The sequence below is a fragment of the Pristis pectinata genome, chromosome 30 (genome assembly GCF_009764475.1).
Source record: "Pristis pectinata isolate sPriPec2 chromosome 30, sPriPec2.1.pri, whole genome shotgun sequence".
Taxonomy (NCBI): domain Eukaryota; kingdom Metazoa; phylum Chordata; class Chondrichthyes; order Rhinopristiformes; family Pristidae; genus Pristis; species Pristis pectinata.
In genome coordinates, this window is record NC_067434.1 from 8,174,267 (window position 1) to 8,201,173 (window position 26,907).

General features: G+C 41.0%; 1 protein-coding gene across 3 annotated transcripts in view; it reads left to right on the plus strand.

Annotated features, from left to right (window-relative positions):
- Positions 1 to 26,907, plus strand: part of LOC127584646 (transmembrane protein 150A-like) — a 70,930-nt gene that overhangs the window by 42,839 nt on the left and 1,184 nt on the right. For 2 of the 3 annotated variants that reach the window (XM_052041484.1, XM_052041483.1), the window contains 2 exons: positions 4,141 to 4,268; positions 24,909 to 25,086. In XM_052041484.1, coding sequence (XP_051897444.1) covers positions 4,141 to 4,268; positions 24,909 to 25,086 — 306 coding nt within the window. Of the gene's footprint in view, positions 1 to 4,140; positions 4,269 to 24,908; positions 25,087 to 26,907 lie in introns of those variants that run through there. The other variant, XM_052041485.1, reaches the window with a different exon arrangement.

A 26,907-nucleotide genomic window follows, 5' to 3' on the forward strand; every position in this document is an offset into this window, starting at 1 on the left:
AATCCACTATAAGCCTTATCATGTCTATGTTTGCTCTACTCACTGGACTTAGTTTTTTCTTCTACATTTGACTGAACATCACCCCTAACTTTAATCTACTCTGTGTCTCATCCCCAGAAACACAAACAAATCTCCTAGCAAGGATATTGGACCTGTTCCAGTTCAAGTGCTACCCCAGAATATTCCCAAATTGTCCAAAAATCTAAAGCATTTCCTCCTGCACCACCCCTTCACCACATATTAATTTGACCTATTTTCCTATTGCTATACTTGTTGCACATGGCAGTGGAAGTAATTTAGAGATTACAACCTTTGGGTCCTACTCTTTAATCTACTATCTAACTCCCTAAATTCAGGTTGTGGGCCTCATCCCTTTTTCCACCAATGCCTTTGGTACTAACATGTACACTACCACTGTCTGTTCATCCTTCCCTTTCAGAATGCCCTGCAGCTGCTCTGTGACATCCTTGACAATAACACCAGGGAGGCAATGCATAATATGAGAGTTTTGTTTGTGGCCACAGAAGTGCTGGTCTGCTCCTCTTGCAATTGAATTCTCCACTATAGCTCTCCTAGTCTTTTTCCTCCTCTGCTATGAAATGGAGCCAACTGTGATGCCACAAACTTGGCTGTTGCTGATTTACCCTGAGGCCGTCCCTCCCAACAATATCCAAAATGGTATATCTGTTTGAGAAAGGGATTTCCATAGGGGTTCCTTCACCACCTGCCAATGCCTACATCTCTTCCCGGTGGTCACCTGCCTGTGCAACCTTTGCTTGCAGTGTGAACAGCTCGTTAAACATGCTATGCATGATATCCTACACAATGAAACCAGTAGGTGCTGCAGCTGGACACCTTTCCTGCACACATTATCATCAGGAATATTGGAAGTCCTCAATTTCCCACATATTGCAGAAGGATTATTCCACAGGTCAGAGTTCTCCTCCCATACACTTGGACTCAGCACTTAATTACTCCTTTTCATGTAACACCTTTGCTTCTCAATGTAAGAATACATTCATTGCATATTAACCCTTGAGTGTAATCTTGTAATTGTTGTTCACCTGAGAAGATAATGTTATCATTTGTACCCTTGATGTGACAATGTAAGTGATATATACTGTATGTTCCTTCATTGTAGTTTCCTTCTTTAAAACTGCTGATGACACTTGCTTTTGTCACAGGCTCATCCAGTTCCACTTCCTTGGGTCTGCTTGCTTGTTCTATTCTTTGTATTGAATTCTGATGGACCCCAACTGAAGGAAGGTTCATGGTCAAAAGAGATGTGATTTGAAAATAGGGAAGCAAATTGGAAATATGGTGCAGGGTTTAATCAAAAAGCACCAGATTTTCTCTCTTAATTTTATTTCCTAAATTCCAGGGATTAAGGAATTCAACCACAAAGGTTAGACTGAAGAAACTGGGATTGTTCTCTTTGGAGCAAAAATTGAGAGATTTATCAAAGATCTACAAGGTCAAGCTGTTCCACTAGCAGACAGATCAAGACCAGGGGGCGCAGATTTAACTTTTCAGCTAAGGATAAATAGGGATGTGAGGAAATGTGTTTTATTTTTAAACACAGAGAATAATTTTAATCTGAAACTCACTGTTGCCAGTGGCAGTTGAAATAAATCAATCAGCTCTTTTGAAAGGGAATGAGACTGGCACTGGAGAGACAATACTTTAAAAGGAGAGGGAGAGACCAAGGGAATGGGATTGAAGGGATTATTCTACCAGTAACCTGCACAGACGTGATGGCAGTAACAATTCTACAATTGTATGATTTTATGAACTCCATGAATTAAAAAAACTGAATCACTAAATTTTTATGTCCGGTCCTCTAACCTCCACCTCTCATTTAGGTGAAAGTGGCTTTATCAGGAGTCTGCTGCCTCCCTACAAAACAAGCTCTCTGTCACAGATAGGAGTTGCTAAGCAGACGCCAATCAAAAATCCCACCCCTAGAATGAAAGTTGTGGAGAGCTCAGATGACTGAGGCTGGTTGCATATCACAATGAGAGACTTGATCATCCTGTTTTTTTCTCTCTTCCCCTGCCAACCCACTTGCCACACATTTGCTTCAATCCTTCGTGAACCTTTTCTGCCACAGACAAAGAAGCTTAATGTGCAATGATCTGCCCTCATTAAATCATTTGGACTTGCCCTATTAGAGATGGCCCCTTCTGCATGTCCCTTCCCAATCTTCACATCAACTGAAAACTAACTCGGAGAGTGGACGCTGGTTATCTAAGGTTACAAGGGGATATAGATCAACTGGGAAAGTGGGCAAGTGAATAGCAGATGGAATTTAACTCAGACAAGTGCAAAGCAGTGCATTAGGGAAGTTAAACAAGAGTTGAGATATCATGTTATAGTTGTACAAAATGTTGGTTAGGCCACACTTGGAGTATTGTGTGCAGTTCTGGTCTCCACAATATATAAATGATGTGATTAAGTGAGAGAGGGTGCAGAAAAGATTCACAAGGATGTTGCCTGGATTGGAGAGTTTGAGCTATATGGAGAGATTGGACCAGCTGCGTCTATTTTTTCTGGAGCAAATGAGGCTGAGAGATGACATGATAGAAGCATATAAAATTAAGAGAGGCATTGATAGGATCGATAGCCAGAGTCTTTTTGCCATGGTGGGGGGTGCCTAAAACTAGAGGTCAAAGGCTTAAGATGAGAGGGAGGAGATTTAAAGGGGCTCTGAGGGGTAAATTCTTCACACAAAGTGTAGTAGGTATCTGGAATGATCTGAGGAGGTGGGAGGTGGAGGAGGCAGGAACAGTACCAACAAGTAAGAGGCATCTGGACAGGTACTTGAATGAGCGTAGGGGGATTTGGAATTAATGCAGACGTGGGATTAGTATAGATAGGCATGATGGTCAGCATTGACACAGTGGGTTGACAGGCCTGTCTCTATGCTATATAACTCTACAACTCTATTTCTTTCTTCCCCAGTTCTGATGAAAGGTCTAATACCTGAAATGTTAACTGTTCCTCCTTCCACAGATGCTGTCTTACCTGCTGAGTATTTCTTGCACTTTCTGTTTTTGTTTCAGATTTCCAGTGTCTTTAGTTTTTTTGATTTTTTTTCTCTGACTGCTATCATGTAACCAATGGAATGTAGGTGGCAGAAAAGTGGAATGAAGACTAAAATAAGTAATCCTCTTAACTATTGCAGCAAAATCTGTATCCAACAGCTCCAGAACCATCATTATAAAAAAACTCCACTGATCTGGAAAGATTTAGGGAACATTAAAAATTGTACATTGATAATAAAACAAAATACACAAAAGCAATGAAAAAAGTGAGGACATTTAACTAAAAAAACTAAAAAGTAATTCATTGATATGCTATTATTAGTGAAAGCTGCAGTTAAATCCGTAATTACCTTGTATATTTTCTAATATATAAACAGCTCAAATATAATTTTTGGAGGGATAATTGTTGGAGGGATGGACCAGATTGACTCTGGTCTCTTCTCTGAGCATCTTGATTTTTAGATCTAGTGATCTTGATGAATTAATTGCTGTGGATGCAGATCCATTTGCAAATTGCCATAGAGAGCACAGAAGACATTAGGGACAGTCAGCGTGATTTTAGAAGCAATATCTCAAGACTCACAAACCAGCTGGTTTATATAGAAGAGGTAATCAAAAGTACCATTACTCTACATAACTGCCAATGCAAAATCTTTTGCTGACAATGGCACTCTGAAGGTAAATAACCCAAAAGTACTGGCTCACATAAGTGGATACAACCAGTATAAGAACCTATAAGATTAAAAAAAATAAAATGGCTGTTAAAATTACTTTAAAAAATGGGGTGATGTTAAGAAGCCATGTACAAAAACTTGGTTAAAAAACTTACATTTTTGCAGCATTTCTTAATATCCCAGGACTTCTAAAAATGTTTCTCAGTCAAGTAAAAGCATTTTGAAGTGTAGTAGATGTTAAAATATAAGGAAACAATGGGCATGAGGATGATTGACTATGGAGATTATTTACCCAAGTGAGAGGGATGAGTGGACTTCAGTACTTCCATGGTGGATGGCATGAGGTTTCCTCTGTAATCCTGCCTTTATTTGAAATATTGCACACTAATCAGCCAATGTGGCACAATATCCTTTTGTTTCAGTGATGTTGCTTGGTTTACTACGCTATGCACAGGTGATGGAGAGACACCAGAAGTCTTTACTGAATACTGCAGCGCTGGTCACATGTTGGAGCTGTGCCGCAGGCCTCATCATTGTGGGAAACTTCCAGGTAAAATATAAAAAAAATTTAGGTCAAGAAGTGACTTTTGCCTACCTGTTAGTCCTTTTGATAAAATTGGCTTCCTCTATTAAAACGGTGTGAACTTGGTTAAAATAGATAACTTCAAGACTACACTGCAACATGAATAACACTTCAAAATAATTTTACTACAAAAAGTAAACCAAGACCAATAGAGTCACTTTACATGATTTCAGGATGCTTCAGCTATTGAAATACTCTAAGTGTAGTTACTTTGTAATGTAGAAAGTGTGGTGACCATGTTACACATAATGGCACTGGACCCCATTCCTGGTTGTGCTCTGTAGACAAGCTGATCCTCCTGGGTAATTTCAATGACAGGGCAGGAATATACAGAATCTCTTTTGTCAAAGTGTGGTTGGCAAGGAGGAAGAAAGGAAGCCTAACTCCAAAGGTGCCCTCCTCCTCACAAAATGCTCAGAGCATGTTCTTGTCATAACCAATACTCTGTTTTGTCAGAGATGCAAGCATAAAACCTTATGGCAACACTCCTGGTTAAGGCAGTGGCTCCTGTTAGATATTATCAACATTTGAATGGCAGATGGCAAGGATGCTGCACTACAAACGCCATGACAAGTACTCATGACTATTGGAAAGATCACTGCCTAATTCGCTCAAGCAGTTCCATTAACCTGGCCTTGAAAACACTAGCTTTGGCAGAAATGTTGCTACAAGAAAATCAATGTTATAATAAGTAAACCAAGGACACCTCCGAAACATATCCTCACAAAACCTGTCAACTCTCAGCCATCAGGAGCTTCAGATGTCTACAAAATATAGACGTGTGTAATTACTATAATTAGCCCTTGAAGAGACTATTGGCTTGGCTACCAAGAAGAAACAGGGCCAGTGACTAGGAGATCCAGGAATTAATTAACCAAAGACACAAGGTGTTCCGGGATTGGAAGCTCCACCCAACCTTAAGGGAAAGGAAACAGGTATCTGAAAGCTGAGCAGAAAACCAGTGACCCAGAGAAAAGAGAGAGGTGGAAAGAGCACCAGAGAGCCAACAAATTGCTGACTGCCACGGCATACACGATCTTCAGAGCTGTCAAGGCACTATCCCACTGAGAGTCAAGAACAGTGGTGAACTTATTAAGGACAAAAGAGCACTTAGTGCCTACTGATAGAAACTCTTTGAAGATGAGCTTAATCATGACTCTTTCCTTGACATAAACACCTTCAATTCCATCTCATGGCAAAGTATTTGGTGCAGCCTCACTATTGCTCCTAAGAAATCAAAAGGGCTATATACCAACTGAAAAACAAAAGATTTGGAAGCTGATCAACCATATCTCTGCTGAAGTTCTGAAACTCGGCAGCTAGGAACTTAAGTCATAAATTCACAATCTGATCATCTGCATGTGGGAAGAATACAATATGCCAGGGGATACCCTAGGTATCATATTCATGACCATCTTTATGAGAGAGACAAGTGTGACTGTGGTACCTCATAGGAGTCTCCCCTATTATTTGCCACACAGAAAGTCATTGTCATGGTCATCCTCAACCATCTCCTCCCGTGGCCTCAGAGATGCTCACAGGATTCCATTGATTTTGAGAACAGTGGATATGATCTTCATTGCAAAGCAATTCCAAGAGCGGCACGGTAGCATAGTAGTTAGCACAACGCTATTACAGCGCCAGTGATTGGGGTTCGATTCCCGTCGCTGTCTGTAAGGAGTTTGTACGTTCTCCCGTGTCTGCGTGGGTTTCCTCCGGGTGCTCTGGTTTCCTCCCACATTCCAAAGATGTACGGGTAGGTTAATTTGGGTTTAAAATGGGCGGCATGGACTCGTTAGGCTGGAAGGGCCTGTTACCACGCTGCAAATAAAAAAAAATTGAAATTCAGCAGCACCAATCTCTATATATGATTTTTTGACCTCACAAAAGTCTTTGACTCCATCTGCAAGGGACTGTGAGAATTCAATTGTTCAGAGCACTTGCCTCCATCTTATATTTGTTTCATGATAACATGCAAGTCATGATCTTAACTGACCTGTCCTCAACAGATCCAATCTCAGTGCAGACCAGTGTCAAGTAAAGCTGCATCAATGCCCCAACAAGTCCTTCAATCTTTTTTCCTGCAATGATGTACCTCACCTCCAACAAGCTTCCTTCTGGGGTGCAACAAATCTACAGAATAAATGGGAAACTGTTCAATATATGTTGCAACTACTCCATAACTAAGGTCACTCCAACCTCAGTAATTGAGCTGCAATACATAGAGGACACATGTACCTGTGGATGTTTAGAGGACACACTCCAAGTCATCTGCAATATGTTCACTGAAGCATTTGAGAGGATGTGCATTATGGTCAAAATCCATGAACACTTTACCATACTGACCCTACTGTACAATTATATCCTCCAACAAATAGGAGCAGGAGTAGTCCACCTGGCCTGTCAGGCTCGCTGTTCTATTCAATATGGTCATAGCTGATTTACCCTAGGGCTCAGCTCCTTTTCTGTGCCAGGTACCCATTGATCTCAATCCCCTAGTCTTTCAAAAATTTATCTACCTTCTCTAAATATCTCCAGTGATCTTCACTCCACAAACCTCCAAGTTAAAGAATTCCAGAGATTCCCAATCCTTCCCATATCTCAGTTGCCATCTCTCAGCAAAGGTAGACATTGATGATGAAATTCACCAGAGCTTCAGTGGCCAGCACAACGTTTGTCTAACTGAGGAAAAGAGTGTATGAAGATCACTACCTCAAACCTTACTGATGACTGGGAGCAATGATCCCTGCCCTCCTCTCTGTGACTGAGATTTGGAATACCTACAGGGACCTCAAGGCACTGGAAAGATACCACCAACGCTGTCTCCACAAGCTCCTCCAAATCCACTGGAGAGTTAAGTGAACCAGTGCCAGCATCTTCTCCCAGGCCAATATCTCCAACACTGAAGCCTTAATTGGACTCAATCAGCTTCAGTAGGCACTAAATTCTTGAAACAGATCTCCATTTTGAGTTCTGTCATGGCAAGGGATTAAAAGGTGATTAGAGGAAAAGATTGAAGAATGTTCTCAGAGACTCCTGGAGTCTTTGAGAACAATGGCACTGAGATCTTCATGTTTATGCATCACGGAGCACTTGGAAGCCAAGCGTAAATGGTGGGTGGAGTACGACACCTCATAAGCTATCCACCTGCTGGTCCTATAAGGCACCTCCTGTTACATCATGGCAGATTGTGCTCAGAACCTGCAGAACCAGAGTATTAGCAAGTCATCCTCAGTCCTGAGGAACTACTTAAGAAGGGGATTAATGAGAAAGCAATTTGTGGTTGCAGTAATAATTTAGTTAGAGTTAATGTAGATGTGGAAAAGGACAAAGATAGAGCAGAACTGAAAGTTTTAAATTGGAATAAGGCTAAATTTACCTTGCTGAGATAGGATTTAGTAAATAAAATCAGAAAAAGCTGAAAATACTCAGCAGATCAGGCAGCATCTATGGAAAGAGAAACAGTTACATTTCAAATCTGTGATCCTTCATCAGAAAGAGGGAAAACAAATTAGTTTTCAGTAGCAGAGAAGGTGAGGAAGAGATGGGCAGAGCAAAGAGGATATCTCAAAGAGGGTGAGACCAAAAGCCTTAATATGGCAGTTAAGTAGCAGATTAAGTTTTTTTTGCCTATGTACTGTTTCATTAGTAGCAGGACTGTGGGACATGCCCAGCAGACTGAAAAAAGAATGAGCTAATATAATGGCAGTCGCAAATGGCCAGTTCTGATACAGACAGAAAGAAAGAGTGAGTTACCTAAAGCTGGAAAATTCAATATTGAGTTCTGAAGGTTCAACGTTGCCAGACAGGAGCTGTTGTTCCTTCAGCTTGCAATGGGCCTTGTTGTATCAGTGCAGGAGGCCACAGACAGAAAGATTTGAGTGGGAGTGGGATGATAAATTAAAGTGGCAGGCAACTGAAAGCTGAGGGTTTCTCCAGGAGGTCAGTGGCTGTTGTGCATTTGAATTTCCGAAAGTCATTTGATAAGGTGCCATCCAAAAAATTACTTCACAAGATAAGGGGATATGGAATTGACAGTACTGTAATAGCAGAGATGAGGTACTGGTAACAGACAGAGCTAAGAATAAGGATGATCATTTTCAAGTTGGCAAGTTGTAACTAGTGGGATGCTTTAGAGATTAGTGCTCTATCTCAAGGATTTATGTTAATGATTTAGAATAAAGGAACCAGGTATAATGCATTCACGTTTACTGACAATAAAATGATATGAGGGAAAAACAGATTGCAGTAACAACATAGTTACCTAAAAATTTTGCTCCCAAGCAAAAGGTGACTTCCTTTTTTTTGAAAGAGTGAATTACAACAAAGACCATTTCCATGCCATTCCCAATCAATCCAGAAATTTGAGCAGGCACATCCTAATGTCAATCACCCCTGACATGTTCTCATCATTCTCTGTGTAACACTCCTTTTACAGCACTGCAAGGGAAATTAGACCACATTATCCTGGATTCTTCTAAAACAACTTGGTCTCACAGCATAACACCAGATTAGGAGGCCTGCTTGGTAATTTATCTCCAGACCTTGATCTCCAACCCAATCACTTGACTCACTGCTCTACTCACTGATCCCCACCCCAACAACTGAAAATTCTGGTTCCCACACCCTCCCTCTCACCCCTGATGTTCTGCTAGTTTCTGATCCCTTGCCCCTAACCCTCAATATATTGCTGATGCAAGTGTTGGTTTCCTGTTTCTGACTCTAAATAGATTGTTATCTTAACTGCAAAGTGTATGGAGCACAAAATGAGGATGCCTTGCATCTAGCTTTACAGGGCTATAGTGTAACATACAATTTTGATCACTTTATTTGAGGAAACATCTGCAGGCATAGATTCATGCAACATGGAAACAGGCCCTTTGCCCAAGCGAATCCACAATGATCATCAAGCACCTGTTAAATTAATCCCATTTTATTTGCTTTAGAGGTGGTGCAGTGAAGGTTCACTTCATTGATTCCTGACATGAGTTTTTCTGATGAGAAAGTGGGCTATACTCTCTAGAATTTAAAGAAATAAGAGGTGATTGCATTGAAACATATAAGATTCTGAGAGGGCTTGACAGTACAGATGCTGGGAGTTTCTTTCTCTTAGTGGATAGTCTAGAATTGGGGGCATAATCTCAGGATAAGGAGTTGGCTGTGTAAGACTGAGATTAGGAGATATTTCTTCCCTCTGGGGGTTGCAAGTTTTTGAATTCCCAACCTGACAGCTGGAGATAATAAATCATTTTTGTGCCTTGGGATTTATAGCGACAACCTTCTGATTCAGTGCTGAAAATGCTACAGCTGACTTTCTAACTTGGAATATCCTAAAATGATGAAAAATACTTATGAAGTCAAGTAGACCAAACTAATGTCAACAGTAGTTCAACAACTGCATGAAGGAAAAATAGACCACACATGTATTGGATGAATGGAATCATAATAGCTAAAATATAGCTGAAAAGAGCCAGGAGTCTTAATAAATTTGACAAAAATATCGAATATAACAGTGCCAAACTCTTAGAAGACAAGGTACAAATGGTAACAGTGAAAATTGTGCAGTGTTCTGATCAGTTTCTACTTTCAATACTGCACTCAGTTCTGGTCACAAAGGCACAAGGAAGATAATCAAGCACTGGAGGCAGTACAGTCAGTAGAAATGAGGCTGATCTCCAATGTCAGGGAACAGACTAATGATAAAAGATTGGAGAAGTTTGAGCCTAGAAATTGATTAACACCAGGCTTTGCATCATCTGTGATGAAACAGGAGCCTGACTGAATTCCAGACCTTCTTTACATCAGATTTGAATTTGTGGTTGGCAACAGATGGATCTGGTAGGTCCTTGGAGAAGACCTGGATGACTGAAGAGGTGATAGCTGAATATGAGACTCGATGGGATGAATGATCTGATCAAGGAATGTTGTGGTACCCTTATGGAAATATCATTCACCACAATGTGTATCAAGGCCCATTTAGTGCCCATAAAATTGTACCGTGGCGCTGATTTCTAGCCCTTGAGCAGTGGCATCTGAAAGGTGATTATAGGAAAATGTAAAACTGACAAGTCTATAGAAAAAGTTAACATTTCTTTCTATAGACTTGTCAGTTTTAGGTGTATTTATTTTCAATAGACTGTCGAAAAAGTACATTAAGTTACACTAATAGAGTAAACCTAAGGGACACAGCTTCAAAATGATAATTTCAGAAAATGCTTCTTCACAAGAAGAGTCTATTTTAACTGCAGGGCACCTGATGAGAGCATCTGGGGCTCCAGGTCTCAAATGTGTATTAGACTTTCTTAGGCCAAGTGAAACCAAATCTTAGGGCTTCCCAGGGATGCAGTTCACATTTACAGGAGTTCTGATAACAAAAATCCCAGAGAAATTTTAAACCTCTCTGAAGTTGCTCATCTAAAGACACTGGTATATCCGTTTCTTTCTCCTCTTCTAGTACAGCACTTTAGGATGTCCGAATATTATCAAATCTGTGCAAGTATAAATAGCTGCTTTTTAATATAATCTGGACCACAGTGGGGGAAAAAAGCCATTTCCCAAATAAGTTCCAATATTAATAAATCATGCTGGTTAGTCAATGATAAGTATAGTCCTGCAGCATTTCACACCAGCTGGTGCAGGTATAAGATTATAGAGTTTGCTGTTGAGATTTAACTTGAATCTAGTACCCATCTCAGGGAAGACTCGCCTCAGAAGTTTGGCCCACTCACCCACGTGATATTACTAGTCAAAACACAATGGAGTAATAACAGTGAGCAGAAACAGTGACCTTCAGAAAGCACTTTACTAGCTATGAAAACTGAATTTTTGAGCTACAAGTCCCAACTCAAATCAGGATAGTGGAGTCCTGCAGAAAGAAAAGTTCCATCCTGGATACAAAATAGACAAAAATAAAACTTTTAAGTTTAAATATCAAATTTAGCTAATGGTGTAAAATGAGATTTAAATATTAGAGATGGGAAGTTAAAATAATGGTCTGGAGAATAAATGGGCACCAAGGAGAGATGTTACAAACCTGTCCTTAATTTTATTATAACTACTAAGTGTGTAGTTTCAGTTTATTACTATTCAAATATTTGGGTGAATTTTGGGCTACTGTTTTGCTTGGTCCCCAAAAGAAATAAAGGTCTGCATCCCTAACTATATTTCAGAAGGAATTAATCTGCACCGCAACAGCATCTTGAATGTACAGCAGCCTAGAAATTAATCTGTGCTTTTAATAGCACCTGATGCCATTAAAAACCAATTGCATAGAAAACACAAGACATGGAATGGGGGGGGGGGGGCTGGGGTGGAGGGATCGCAGATAACAGAGCAATAGATCCTAAGTACAACTTTAATTTTTCAAATAAACATTATCAAGGTGGGATTTGAATAATTTTTCCACATAGGTTTTTATATCCTTAAATTTTGAATAATTGATAATGGAATCATAATAGTGTAATATCTTCCTCAACAATGACCATGTCAGCCATGTCTCAACTGACACAGGTTGTGGGGTCAGTTACAAAAGTGTAATGTTTAGAAAACTGGTTTGGTACATCCATGTATCACAATTCACAATCTCAGGTCATTCTAATTTACTTTACATCTGGTTGTCATCACTGAAATGTAGCAACAATTTATTTACAGCAGGTCCCAAAACAACAATGAAATAAATGATTCAATCATCTGTTTTAGATGTTGCTCTGGGGATCACAATTGATCAGGACACTAAGAGGACCACTTTGCTCTTCTTTGAATTGTGTGTGGAATCCTTTACAACCCAAAAGTGCAGATGGACCCTTGGCTTGATGTCTCATCCCAGAGGCCTGTCTTCAACAATGCAATGAGTTTGGCATTGTATTGATGCCTTAGATTTGATTATGCTCATGCCTCTGGAATGTAACTTGGGACCACAACCTCCTAACTAGGAGATGTGATGAAAACCCTATTAAAAACCACGAGTTATTCAATCAGATCCTGGCAAACCTATCATGTACATTAACATGAGGAGAAGTTGAACAGAATGGGCCCATATCTTCTGGAGTTTAAAGGAATGAAAGATTGATCTCAGAAAGGTATAAAAATCCTTAGAAGGCCTGACAAGGTAGCTACTGAGACACTACATCCCCTAACTGGATAGCCTAAAACTAGGAAATTATTGTCTAAGAATTTCAGTCAATTGTGACTCTTTGAAATTCTCTGCTCTGGGGACTGTGGTTGCTCATGATTGACAGGAATAAATTCTTGGGCATCAAGGGATATGGAATAGAATGGGAAAGCAGAATTGATGTAAGCCATCGAAAAACATACCAGGTTTAAATGGCTATTTGATCTATTTCTACTATTATTGTTAGAAATATGTGAAAAATGGTTTATTATTATTATTGAAGCATGGAAATCATTTATGCCATTAACTATTAAAAGTAGGGCAGGTTAATCATATTTACCTTTGACCAGCATTATCAATAAACGAATGTACTAGTCATTTATTTCCTTTGTCCTTTTGGGATTTCACTGTGCTGTAATTGACTGCTGTGTTTTCCTACTTAACAGTAGTCACTATATTTTGGAATGAATTAACTCGTTGTGTAACAATGTCTTGATTCATACAGCAGTCTAGAAATTCATCTATTCCTTTAATGGCACCATGTGCTATTAATCATCCATGGCATGCCTTCTTTTAATCTGTGAAAGAAAACACTGCAAGACATGGACCAGGGGTGGCGTAACAGAGGTCAATAGGTCCTATACAAATATAAATTCCCTTATTTAATTCCTGCTGTGATGAAATTGATTTGAAAGAGTATAATATATTTAATTTTCAAACAGTTGATGGCAGGATCCTTCCCCAGCAATGACGATGTCAACCATGTCTCAGTTTCTTCTCTGTGTCAGAAAGATGTGGGGTAAATTCCAAAGAATATATCACTGAAAGAACTTAGCCAGCTGCATAGTATTCAGGGATGCTCCAAATTCATGTAATGTATTAAATAAATGTGAGTTCTTTTTTAAAGTGCTTCTCCAATTAATGGACAATATCCTTTGAATGCATTAACATTTTTAGGTACCAATGATTTTATTGTAATTCCAGCAATTCTACAAGCAGTTGCAATTCTGTAGCCAAGCATCTGCTCCTCATATTTCTCAGTGATTTGAAAAAAACAGGGAATCTTTTCACAAGCCAAGAAGGTAAGCACATGCTTTAAAGGTGCTAAGGGCAACAGTCAATACTGAAAGGGCAGCTTGTGAACATAGCTTCAGTTGAGAGAAAGAGGGAATTTTCTGTCAGACTCATGTATTTCCATGCTCTTTGTGGCAAGTGGACCAACACTATCTCCTAATTCACAGAATACTGCATCTCCTAATGGATGCAAATAAAAACTTGATTATGGTTGTTTGATTTGGATGAACTAATGCACACTGGATATTTTTGCTTGTGGTAGAATTGGCATCGATAAGCTCCATAATGTTCTGCTTGGTCTGTTTAAATACAACATCAATGAAACAGCCGAGTACAAACATTGCCACTGAAAAAAAAGTGGTTTACAATGAGTCTAGTCCAAGTTGTAGCCTTGTCAAATTCAGGTCAGTAAATAGTTCCAATATTGAGTGATCCAGCCTGAGCAAGGCTGGTGAACAATGCTGTAATTGTGTACTTCAGCATCAACCAGCCACAAAAAAATAACTTTATCCTGTGCTACATTCCACTTTTGCAATGACTTGTTCAATGTATCCAAATTCCTCTGAGGTATTGAGAGAGAGATCAACTTTCAATACCTTGGCTACTCAAATGTGTAGCAAATGTACCTCACAGTTCCAGCATTTCTCTCTCTCCTCTGTCCTATTTCATCTTCTTCTATTTACAAATCCTCTGGACAGATCAACTATAATTAACAAGCCTTCACCACCCTGTTCACCCAACACCCCTGGTACTTTCATCATGTCAACTCTCTCGGTATACCCCATATTATAGGCATCCCCTTTGTTCTCTCCAGCCCTCCCAATTTTCTGCAACTTAAAAAATGCTTGTTTTCTAACCTGTCCAAGTTCTGATGAAAGATCATTGACCTGAAACTTTAATTCTGTTCTTCCCTCAACAGATGCTGCCTGATCTGTTAAGCGTTTTGAGCATTTTCTATTTATACCACATACCTATCTGGATATAGACTTACACTGGGAGACCGGCGTAGACATTACGGGTTTAGACCTACACTGAACCTAATAACTATCTGTTCTATTGCATGTCTATCCTGCATCATACATCAGCATGTGTATCTACTGTGCCAAACTATATTTCAATCTATGTAGGTTATACCTTAGTATGTCTCTATTTTACTTAGTGCGTACATCACATGTGTCAACAAATGGGTCACACCTCACTATGGCTGAGTTATACCTCAGTTTCTGTGGTTATCACTGGGTGAACATTGGTTAATACTTCAGTGCATATAGATCATATCTCCCTTTTCTCACCCCCTCTTATCCCACTCCTCTGTCCCTCTTCTCTCACCCTGCCCTCTCCTTCTCCCCCTCCTATCCCTCCATGCTCTACCCCTTTCACCCTATTGCCCTTCTCCCTCTCTCTCGTCCTTCCTGTCAACTTCTCCCTCCCTCTTCTCGCCGCCCTCCCTATCCCCTCCTCTGTCTTCCCCTTCTCTCCCTTGCCCTCTCTCCTCCCTCCCCTTCCTCCCTCCCCTCCCTCCACTCTCCCTTTTCTCCCGTCCTCTCTCCCTCCCTCCTTCTTCTCTCCTCCTTCCTCCCTCCTATTCCCCCTTGCTCTCTATTCCTTCATCCACTCCCTCCCATTTCCCTCTCCCCTCTCTCCCCTCACACTTCTCTCCCCTTCCTCCCACCTTCTTCCCTCCCATCTCTTCCTTCACCTCCTCCCTCTTTCCTCTCCATCTCCCTCCCTCTTCCCTCTCCGCCTCCCTCCTCCCCTTCCTCCTTCACCTCTCCCCTTCTTACCTTTCTTCCCTTTCCCCCTCCTTCCCCTTTCCTCCCCCCTCTCCTTTCCTCCCCTTCCATCCTCCCTCTCCCCTTCCCCCCCACTCCCCCTTCCCCTCCCCTTCTTCCCTCTCTCCCTCCACCCCTTCCCTCCCCTCCTTCCCTCTCGCCCTTCCTCTCTCCATCTCCCCTTCCCTCTTGCCCTCCCTCCTTTCCCCTTCCCACGCTCTCCTCCTGCTTCCCGCTTGCCCTCGCTCCCTCCTGCCCCCTCTCCTTCGCTCCCTCCTGCCCCCTCTCCTTCACTCCCTCCCCTTCCTTTCCCATCTTCCCTGCCCTCCCCACCTCCCTACCCCCTCTCCCAACCCTTCCCTCCCCGTCTCCCCCTCTCTCTCCGTCCCTCTCTCTCCCTCCCCTACCATCCCTCTCTCTCCCTCCCCTACCACCCCTCCCAACTCCTCTCCCTCCCCCAGGACTCACGGAGTCTCCCTGTAACTCCGACTGCCGACCCAGCTGCGGTTCCCGCCAAATTGACCCTAGGGCGTGAGCGCCGCGCGTGTTTAAGCCGCCCGGTGTTAGCGCGCGGGCCTCGGCCGTTGGTCCCGCGCCGTTTGGCGCGGCCTCAGGGAGTCTCGGGGACCCCCTGGAGGCCGGAGCCTTGGGAACTGCGGCGCGCTTCACACCGGGCTCCGTCTCAAACTGCGGGAGAACCTCTGAGCTAGGACCTAACTAATAGCACCGCTGCCTTTGCGTTTCACTTTCCCTCTCTGGAGGTCGGATTTGCAAGAGACCAGCGGAAAGTTGTCGAGCTTAGAGAATGTAAGGACGGTAGGGAGGTGCAGAACTCCGATGAGATTTGTGAATAAGGAACGTCAAGTTGTTGCAGGGCTGATGACAATGTTGGGCCTTGGTGCTGGGTGACAGGCACAGTACAGGCCAGCGGAACGCAACACCGCTGTCATTTTATATTGACTCTATTATGCCAAATATTTTACATTGGTCCTACTAGGCCCTCTTAAGAAAAGTATAGGCTGATGCTTTGGCAAAGTAGGGTCAATATAAAATGACACGATTCCTTAGAAAGCTGTTTCTCGTCCATACTATTTGCATACAGTATTGTTACAGGCTAGGTGCTGTGCCTGGCTCAGTTGATTGCACTCTCAACTCTGCATCAGATGGTTAGGGGTTAAAGACCAGAGACGAATTCAAAAATGAAGGTTGACACTCCAGTGCAGTGCTGAGAAATGTGCTGTTATTTCGACGAGGCTGGAAAACTAGTGTCCATTTGGATATACGGGGCATTCTTTCAGATAAGAGCAGGGAGCAACGTGGACAATATTTATCGCTCTGGCTATTATCTCTTTGCTGTTTGTGGGAGCTTGCTATGCCCACATTGGCTGCTCTCTGTTCTACATTGTGGCAGAGATTAGAGAACTTCAGATGCTGTTAAGAACAATGATATTCAGCATTTGTAATGAAATCTTTCCATTATTATTAACAGTGTTTTTGTATTTGCAACACTGCATCTGCCAATGAATTGGAGGAAGGGTGGGATGTATCATCAGAGCAAACAGTCTCACAGCAGTCAGTCTACCGTTAAGCAAGAAAAGTCAGTTTATTCAGTAAATAATTTAAAGGGAAGGAAACTACAGCAAGTTCTTTCAATAAAATAGGGTAAATTTCTCCAGGAAAATGTAGTGAGTGAATGATAGTTGTGCATAAAATCAATCACAGTCATTTACAGCACCTAGCTTGGTCAACAGGAGAATAATCTGATGATCTTCACCCAGGCTGGCTATTGTGTTGCCAGACATGGTAATAATTCGGCTCTTCCTATTAATGCTTCCTTTAGATTCATAATAAAAAAATGCTGGAAGCACTCAGCAGGTCAGGCAGCGACTGTGGAAAGAGAAACAGAGTTTGAGGTCAAAGACCCTTTATTACTCCTTTACATCCTTCTCGTATTCCTTTTGTTGTTTAGCTACCACAACCTCGCATCTTCCACCATTGTCTCTTTTACCATTTAACCTCATGCCTTTTACTGAGTTGTGGATCTTCTCTCTTGCTCTTTCATTCTCTCCCCTCTTTCCCTGCCTCTGCACTTGCAAAAGAACCATATGGGCCAATATTAGCCAGAAAAGTTTTGCACTGGACTGCCGGCATTTACCACTATTAGTATCAGGAATGCTGAATTCCTGCACAATGCAGAAGTCACAACCTTGTTAACTGCTCTTTGCTGGTGTTTCACTGACAATGCTCTGACTTTGAACTGATGGACAACTCTGAAGGGGAAGGCTGTTATTTAATTTACATTTTTTGAATTAATTTTGGCTAAAATATTTGTAAATGTCTTAAGTGCTTTAGTTTCTTAATTTTTAAAAATTGTTTCATGAATCTTTTAATCATTGTTGATAGGTTTGACAAATGGCAACTTCTCAATAAATTGTTTGGCTGGCTGCCAAAGTTCCTTTCAGCAGTTTCAAACCTAAGGCTCGTTCTCTTGATCACATAATATTACACAATGCTTTCCTGCTGTATAGGGCCTTGTTATTTACTGTCAGGTTGCTTTCAGGCAATAAACTGAGATTCACGGATCTGAAAAAGATAAGTTTATACTTGTCAACATAGCTGAATCACAATTGGTAGTAAGCTCTAGCCTTGTATTACAGTTCTGATCCTGACAAAAGATCAGTGACCTAAAATGTTTCTCTCTTCACAAATACTGCCTGACTTACTGCATTTCCCCCATTTGCTATTTTTTTCAGACTTCCAGCATCTGCACTGTTTTATTTTTTGAGATTTGATAGCTGTTTGCCTCTCCGAGCACCTCAAGTACTTTCCCAAAGTGGAACTTTCTTAAGTATAGCAGCTGGGAAGTGAACATTAATCCCTGCTTTTCTATTGAAATTGCAAGATAAAATTATATATGGCAGAACAAAGGAATTACAGTTTGAACAGATTCATATCTGCTGGGTCAATATAAGAGAACAGGATGTCACTCTGATTTGTGCCAGTTTACATGAGATCAAAGGATTAAGCCAAAGGATAAAATGGAGTTTTTATTCAGTAATGGTTAAAAGAATGTAAAATTTATTGTTCCCGGTAAAAAAGCATTAAGTGTGAAGATGATTATGCATGGTTAATTGAGGCATTTTAAACTTGTTTTTGGGAAGATAGCCTAAAATAAAGATGTTTTGATATTCACTTGGGTTTTGATTGCCAACATTTCAACAAACTCATTGAAATACAGCGCAGCTGCCATAATTCAGGAACTCATGGTCCTGTTGGAGTACAGGATTGAACATGCAGCTCTGGCACAGTATTAGAATGTAATTCCTTCCCCCATGCCTGGGCTTCTGAGGACAATAATTAGAATACCTTTAAATGATTTCATTATAAGTTGAAACTTTTTTCAAATTCCTCATAATTCTAGCCTAGGTACATGATCTGAATTAATATTTCACCCCAGAATCTTCTGTCTCATGTATGTGCTGACACTTGGAAGCATCATGTGCAGACATATGATCTCTTTGAACACATATCCAAAGAGCACCAGTTTAATCTCAACAGGACCAATCCATGTTTGTTAAATGCTGTCAAACTTCTTGCTGTTTGTGTGAAAACATACTTGATGTGCTTTGTGCACCTCAGTGTGTTTTTGAGTAATTTGAGGGGTTTGTAGAGTGTTTGCACTCATCTTGCAGGTTATAGATCTTACTTGTTTCACTTTTTATCTATACATAGCACCCATTTCCTGTTGATACCACAGTAGTAATCATTGACCTTGATGTGATTTTAACTTTTGTAGCACTTTGAATTACCCAAGGTTGCTGGTTTATACTGCCCTCTGCTGCTAAAAGATTACCATGCAATACTCCTTTTCAGCTCCCTGTTCGTTTCTGATGCTGAGTTCCTGTCACTCCCAGCAGAGAGGCTGAAAAAAAATGTCTCACTGGTTTAATCATCTCTGTTGAAAATCAAAAACATACCACAGAGATATCCACAGAGATATGGTTGAAGGAAGAGCTGGATTGGCAATTCAATATTCCAAGGTCTAGAAGATTGAGACATAGTAGGGGAGGAAACAAATGACGGGGAGGCTTTGCAATGTTGATTAAGAAGACTACCACTGCAGTAACGAGGAAGGACGTTCTAGCAGACTCTTCAAATGAGACCTTTTGGGTAGGGATTAGAAATAAAAAATAATGATCACTTTGCTGGTGTTATACCATCGGCATCCTTACAGTCAATGGCAGGTAGAGGGCATATAGAGTCAGGAGGACAGCACAGAAATAGGCCCTTCAGTCCACTGAGTCAGTGCAGAGCATCAACTACCCATTTCAATTAATTCTACATTAATCTCATTTTTACGGGGCAACATCTAGGAATATGACAGGGGTGTAAAAGGAATAGGGTAATTGCAGTAGGGGATTTCGACTTCCCCAATATTAACTGGAATTGGCTTAGTGTAAGGGGATTAGAAGGTGTGGAATTTTTGAAGTCCATTCAGGAGAACTTTTTGAGCCAGTATGTTGGTATTCCTATACAAACGTGCTAGGCAGGGATTTAGTCTAAGGGAATGAATCTGTGCAAGTAGCTGCAGTACTGTGGGTGAACATTTTGGATATTGACCAAAACTCTTAAATTTCAAGTTGGTTATAGAAAGGTATAAAAGCTGTCTGAAATTAAAGTCCTGAATTGGGGAAAGGCTGATCTCAACATGATAAGACAGGATCTGGCAAAAGCACATTGGGAACAGCTACTTGCAGGTAAATTGACATCCGACGAATCAGAGTCATTTAAAAGTGGAATAGCAAAAATTCAGGGCCAACATCTAAGGATGAAAGGCAAGAGAGGAAAGTCCACAGTTTGATTAAGAAAGGAAGTGTATGGTAGATATGGAGCACTGAAAACAAGAATATAGAATGTGTAGGGCAGCACTTTAAAAAGAAATTAGGAGGGCAAAGAGGGGTCACAAAATATCACCGGCAGCCAAGATTAAGGAAATTCTCAAGGCATTTTATATTTAAAGCAAGACGGTAACCAGGGAAAAAGTAGGAGTAGAGCCTGTTAGTGACCAAAGGGAGAATCTGTGCATAGAGCTTGAGGATGTGGGTGAGGTCTTAAATGAATGCATAGATTCATAGAGTTGTACAGCATAGAAACAGGCCTTCGGCCCGTCGTGCAGGCCATCATACCTACCTATACTAATACCACTTGCCTGCATTAATTCCATATCCCTCTGTGCCTAACCAGATGCCTCTTAAATGCTGTTGCTATTCCTGCCTCCACCACCTCCTCCAGCAGCTCATTCCAGACACCAACTATTCTTTGTCTGAGAAATTTACCCCTGAGGTTCCCTTTAAACATCCTCCCTCTTACCTTAAACCTATGCTGTCTAATCTTAGACACCCCTACCATGAGAAATCTATGCCTCCTGTAATTTTACATACCTCTATCATGTCAACCTTTCTGCTTTCTTCACTCCAGGAACAACAGACCCAGCCTATCCAATCTCTCCTTACAACTCAAGCCTTCCAATCCAGGCAACATTCTTGTGAATCTTTTCTGCACTCTCTCTAGCTTAATCACATCTTTTTTGTAGTTTGGCGACCAGAACTGCACACAATACTCCAAGAGTGGCCTAACCAATGTTTTCTATAACTGTAACATGATGCCTCAACTCTTGTACTCAATGCCTCGGCTAATGAAGGCCACATCTGTGTTCACTAAGGAGAAATACATTGTATTTGGAGATTTCATTTGGGGCAGTAAAATTATTGTGCACATTAAGATTAAAAAGGAAGAGCTAGTAGCTATTTTAGTGGGCATAAAGGATAAATCCTGGGGTCTGATGATATGTATCCCAGGCTGCTATGCGAGGCAAGAGGGAAGATTGCTAGGGCCCTGACAGATTTTTTAATCTTCACTAGCCACAGCTAATGTGCCAGTTGACAGCAAATGTGGTACCTTTAATTAAAAGGGCAGCAGAGATAAGCTAGGAAATTAGAGGCCAGTGTGTTGGAAGTTATTGGAAAACATTTTGAGGTGCAATGTGAAGCTACAATTGGAAAAATAGGGATATACTGGCAATCGTCAGCATGGCTTTATTGGTGGGAGATTCTGTCTGACTGATTGAGGTTTTTGAAGAAGTAACAAAATTTATTGATGCGGGCAGTGGGGTTGAATCAGACATGATTCAGTTTTGAGGAAAGACTGGATAGGCTAGGGTTATTTTCCTTGGCATGAAGGAGATTTGTGGTTGGGGGGGGGAGCTATGAGAGGCATAGATAGGGTAGAAAGTAGGATTTTTTTCTCCATTGCAGAGGACATAATTTTAAGGTATGGAGTAAGAGATTTAGAGAAAATCAAATTAATTTTTTTCACGCAGACAATAGCTGGAATCTGGAATGTTCTGCCTGGGTGGGTGGTGGAGCAGGAACTCTCAAGACATTTAGGAAGTATCTGGATGAGCACTTGAATCATCATGTGTAGGCTACAGATTACATGTTGGTAAATAGGATTAGTACAGATGGATATTTGGTGGTCGGCATGGACATGCTGGGCCAAAAAGCCAGTTTCTGTGCTGTATGACTCTAGGGTTCTATGCTGGAAATCTGAAATAAAAACAGAAATGCTGAAAACATCCAGCACTTCAGGCTGTACCTGTGGAAAGAGAAATAGAGTCACCATTGAATCTATTGATTCTTTGCACTGAAACGTTTCTCCATCCCAGATGCTGCCTGACCTGCTGAGTTTTAATCATCTCTCAATCTAGCTGACTAGGCTGTAAAATCTGGAATGCTCTCCCTAAGCCTGCCCACCTCTCTTCTCTCTGTTCAGATACTTCATGGAAACATGATCACCTGTCCTTACGTTACTCAGTCTGCAAATCATTTGAAGTTATCTTAAAAGGAAGATTTTATTGAATTGCTATAAAAGACTATGAGAAGCCTAGACAGGATGAACAGGAGTGCTATGATTCCCTTGGCAGAGAGGACAATGATGACAGGGCATAGATTTAAGATACTGTAAAGCTCTAATAATCCAGCATACTCAGGTTTTGGTGGTGCTGGACCAGCAGACTTTCTGAACTATTGGATGTTATTTCTATTACTATCCCAGCATATTTTTAATTAACTTTTTTCAAATGTTACACAGTATCCAGTGAACCATGTAAGTTTAAAGGGAGCACAGGAACCAAGACCGCTGTGAGTGGCAATGATGTGTGGGAATTGGGGCCCTGGTGATGGGAAAGGTGCGCTGGAACTGGGGCTTTGGTGAATGGGAAAGGAGTGTGGGAACCCGGGTCACAGTAAGTAGGAAAGGAACACAAGAATTGGTACCACAGTGAGTGGGAAAGGAGTCTGGGAACTGGGGCTCCAGTGAGTGGGAAGGGAGTGCAGGAATTGGGGTCAGGTAAATGGCAAGGGTGCATGGGAACTGAGGTTCCAGGAGTGGGAGGGGTGCACAGAAACTAGGGCCCCAATGAACAGAAGGGTATGTGGGAACCAGGCCTGGGTACGTGGAAAGGGAGTGTGGCAAACATTACTTGGTGAGCCAAACCATTGGGATTTCCGAATTGTCGGATAGTGGTGGTTTACTGTGTTTGGTAGATGTATGAGAGGGGTGTTGTCAATAAGTAGTGAAGGTCTGAAATTCACTGCCTGAAAGGGTGGTGGAGGCAGAAACCCTCAGGATATTTGAAGACTCATAATTTTCAAGACTATGGGCCAAGAATTGGGAAAGGGATTAACCTGCCCCAGTTTTGAAAGTTATGGACTTAATGGCCCAAATTATCACCTTGCATTCTGTAAATTTCTATGATTCTATGAACCTTAACCTCTGCCTCCTCCATCATCAATAGTATGCGGCAATTTCATGGATGCTTCTTTCTTCTAGCCTGTGAGTCAAACTAACCCTATGGTTCATTTTTGTCCTATCTTTTCAGTAGCTTCTCTCCTATGAATGAACTTATGCCATTCAAAAAACTGTCTCAAGCACAATTAGGGTTGGCAGTGAATTCTGGCCTTGTCAACAATACCTGCGTCTCATGAATAAAAAATATTTCCCCCATCATGTTTCCTGGCTCATTGTGATCATGAGACACACCTCTTGCCGCCTTGACCTTGTTCCTGTAATTTTCTACCCACCCAATCTATTTTTGATATTTATTTTAGATGATATTGATAATAGCTCCCTCTCCTTGGGTACTGTTCCCCTCACCTATCATCATTCCTATCCTCCAAAAGCCAATAATTGAACTGTCATTATCTATTTTGCTCCTTCCAAGTATCTGTTGATGTCCCTCTTATGCATGCTTCCTCTCAGTAAAAACGCCCCCCAAAAAAATCAGGTCTCATATCTATGCTGGCAACACTTAGCTCAATGTCACCATCACCTCCCCCCACTGATAGCCAGTATTAGGTGAGCCAATATTTCATTGAACTAAATATTGAGAAGACTGACGCCAGTATTTTCAGGCCCACCACAAACTCTGACCACCAATTTAGTACCTGTCTTAGCCACAAGAATTTGGTGTTGTAAATATGTATAAATAGTAAAGTCTTGTTAAAAGCTTGAGAAGAATATCCACAATATAGACTCTATTGCCAAAAATCTCTGTTTTTATCTCCAAAAGAATATTAATTCTGGCCCCTGCCACAGTTCACCTGCTACTAAAGTGTCTTCTACATTTTAAAATTCTTAGCCATGATTTCAAATCCTACCATAGAATTTCACCAACTGTCTCTGTAATATCCTCCTGCACTACAACCTTTCGAGATCTTTACAATTTTGCCATTTCCCATCTCCTCTTCAGTTTTAATTGCTCCATCGTTGACAGCAATATCTTTTGTAGTCTAGGACATTTGACCAAGAATTTTCTTTCTCTGCCTCTCACGTCCTTACCTCTAAACCTCTCTATCTTTCTTCCTTTTTTTTTCTCTAAACTACTCCTTAATATCCAATACTTTACCTCAGCTTTTGGTCATCTATCTTAATTTGTTTGTCAAGTTTTCTTTAATAATGTTCCTGTGTCAATTTGCTGTGTTAAAATTGTCATATAATTGAAAGTTCCATGCCATCAATTCCCAAGATCCTCCTTAAAGACCCTACAGAAAAGCCCATTTGCTCTGATAGTTCATTAATTGTTAATAATCTAGTGTAGCCACTTGGAACACTCTGTAAACGCAAGCTGTTTTTGGTCTCCCTCTAAACCACCTTGGTCCAGCTGAAAGGTCTTGACCCGAAGTGTGGACTGTCCATTTCCCTCGATAGATGCTGCCTGACCTGCTGAGTTCCTCCAGTACTTTGTGTGTTGCTTGAAATTTTTGTTATGATTGAAAGTGCGATATATTATTTGATTTTGGTCCAGTTGCTTCCACTGCTGCTAAAATACTACTTAGTTACATCATCATACTGCACCATCATGCATTCAAATTATTCAGTTCTTTCGACCTTTTATTTACCTTATGGCAGAATAAGTCCACAAATTAATCTTCAATTAGTAACCCAGATAATGTGACTTTAAAAAAGGATATGTCAGTGTAGTTTGGCAGGAAGGTAAGAACATGCTGCTTTCATCAGAGATAACATTCTGATGAAAAAATAATTGAAAGAGATTGGTATCTATTTAACAGCTGTATTTTCTTGTGTCTGCAGGTTGATAATGCTAAAGTCCTACACTATGTCGGCGCTGGGGTGGGCTTTCCCAGTAGTATGCTGTTCATCTGTTTCCAGTCTGTGCTCACCTACAAGATTGCAAAGAATTCGCTGGACTATCGGATAGGTCACTGCCGTGCTCTTCTTACCATTGTGGCCTTCATCAACCTTGTCCTTAGTATCCTTTCCATAGAACATTTCTTTAAAACTGTGTTTAGAAGCAGCAGTATAACCTCTGCCAACCATTGACACATTCCTCTAAGCCACTCTCAAATCAGAGCCCATATTCCAACAATTCATTGAGTTTACTGCAACACTGTTCTCTTGACAGCAGCATTACCTCACTCCACTTCCAGGTTATCCTGACTATCAGTTCAACATCATTTTGTTTTAACTTCTCTTTAGCAAAAACTTCAACAGCCCTTTTGTACTGACACCTTCCTGATCCTTTTTCCTTTACAATCTCTTCTGGCTCTGTCCCTCCTTCAACTTTCACCCTTGTGCCTCTCACTTATCAGATGTTGTCTTTCCATCTAGCAGCTGCTCTAAATCTACTTTCACCATTTCCTGCTTTATACTGTTGAAATCAGCCCTCCCCCAACTTAAGACCTTAACTCCAGGATCAATTTTAACTATCTTGGAACTTACTGAACCATGATCGCTGTTTCCAAAGGGTTCCTCTATAGATACTTCCACCACTTGCCCATGCTCATTCCCTCAGATAAGATCGAGTATAGCCCTTAGCTAGTGGGACTCTACTTACTGTTTTAAAAACCTCCCTTCAATGCATCTGATGAATTCCACTCCATCTAAGCCCTTTACACAAGGCAATTGATATTGGGAATGTTAAAGTGCCCCACTACTACAACCCTATTGTTGTTACACCTTACTGCAATTTGCTGACATATCTGTTCAACTGCAATTTGCCTAAGTATCTGTACCAGCTGATAATATCATTCTGAAGTCTCCTGGATGTTGATACAAGCAATCTGGGGGGGGGGGGGGGGCAGTGGGGTGAAAGGAGCTTTAAACTAAACTTTCTCTTTTACTTTTGGCATTTTTATTTATTGGTCATTAAAACATTGAAGATACAGAGAAAAGGTTATTTGACCAACTGGGTCAATTGGACATTAGGGCTTATGAAACTCCAGGAATGGTGCAGAATTGACAATAACCTCCTTTGCACAATTAGTTTGCGGGCCCATGGAATTATCAGTAGTATTCTGGTCTTGTCTTAATCAAACCTGTTTAATATTCTGTGAGGACCCCAGCATAGTGAGTTATCACTTCCTCAACAGACTGTAGAGATTAGGATTGATCCTGAAATATTTCTGGTTTCCATTGAGAGTTACCAAGAATGCAATCTAAAATAACATCTAGAATTTAATATGTAACCTGAATTCAATCTGGAGCATTAAAAGAAGTCTTGATAGCTGAAGTCAGCAGTTCTGATTGTAACCGTCAGTTTTCAAGCATTGAAATTTCAGTGAGTCTAAGGTTTCCATGCATCTGTCACACTTCACCTTCTGATTCACATGAAATCCAATGAAAAAGATCCATCCTGCTGGGATTTCCCCAGCATTATGCTGGGTGACCACCACTTGGATCCTATACCAGGTCAGACCAGGTATAGTATCTGAGATCATATTAATTTCAATAGGGCTACTAGGCCTGTAGGTTCGGAGCAAAAGTAAGTCATTTTTAAAAATAGTTTTTGTTTAAGTGTTTTTGCTGCATTTTAATTAATCTTTTGGTCTATTTTTTATCATTTACTTCAATTGTGATGGTTTTTATTTAAAATTTAAATTCCTCAACAATTTTGACATGAGCTTTGCATTCTGTCAAAGTCTATCAAGAGCTTTCTAGGGGTGGAGCATTATGGCACCTGAGGCCTTGTTGCTGTTGTTGCCACTCAGCTTAAGAAAATGGAGGCCAGCAAGGTTGGTCCTCTGTATCTGGCCCAGCTAAGAGCATGTATATGGGGACCATGGCCCACGAC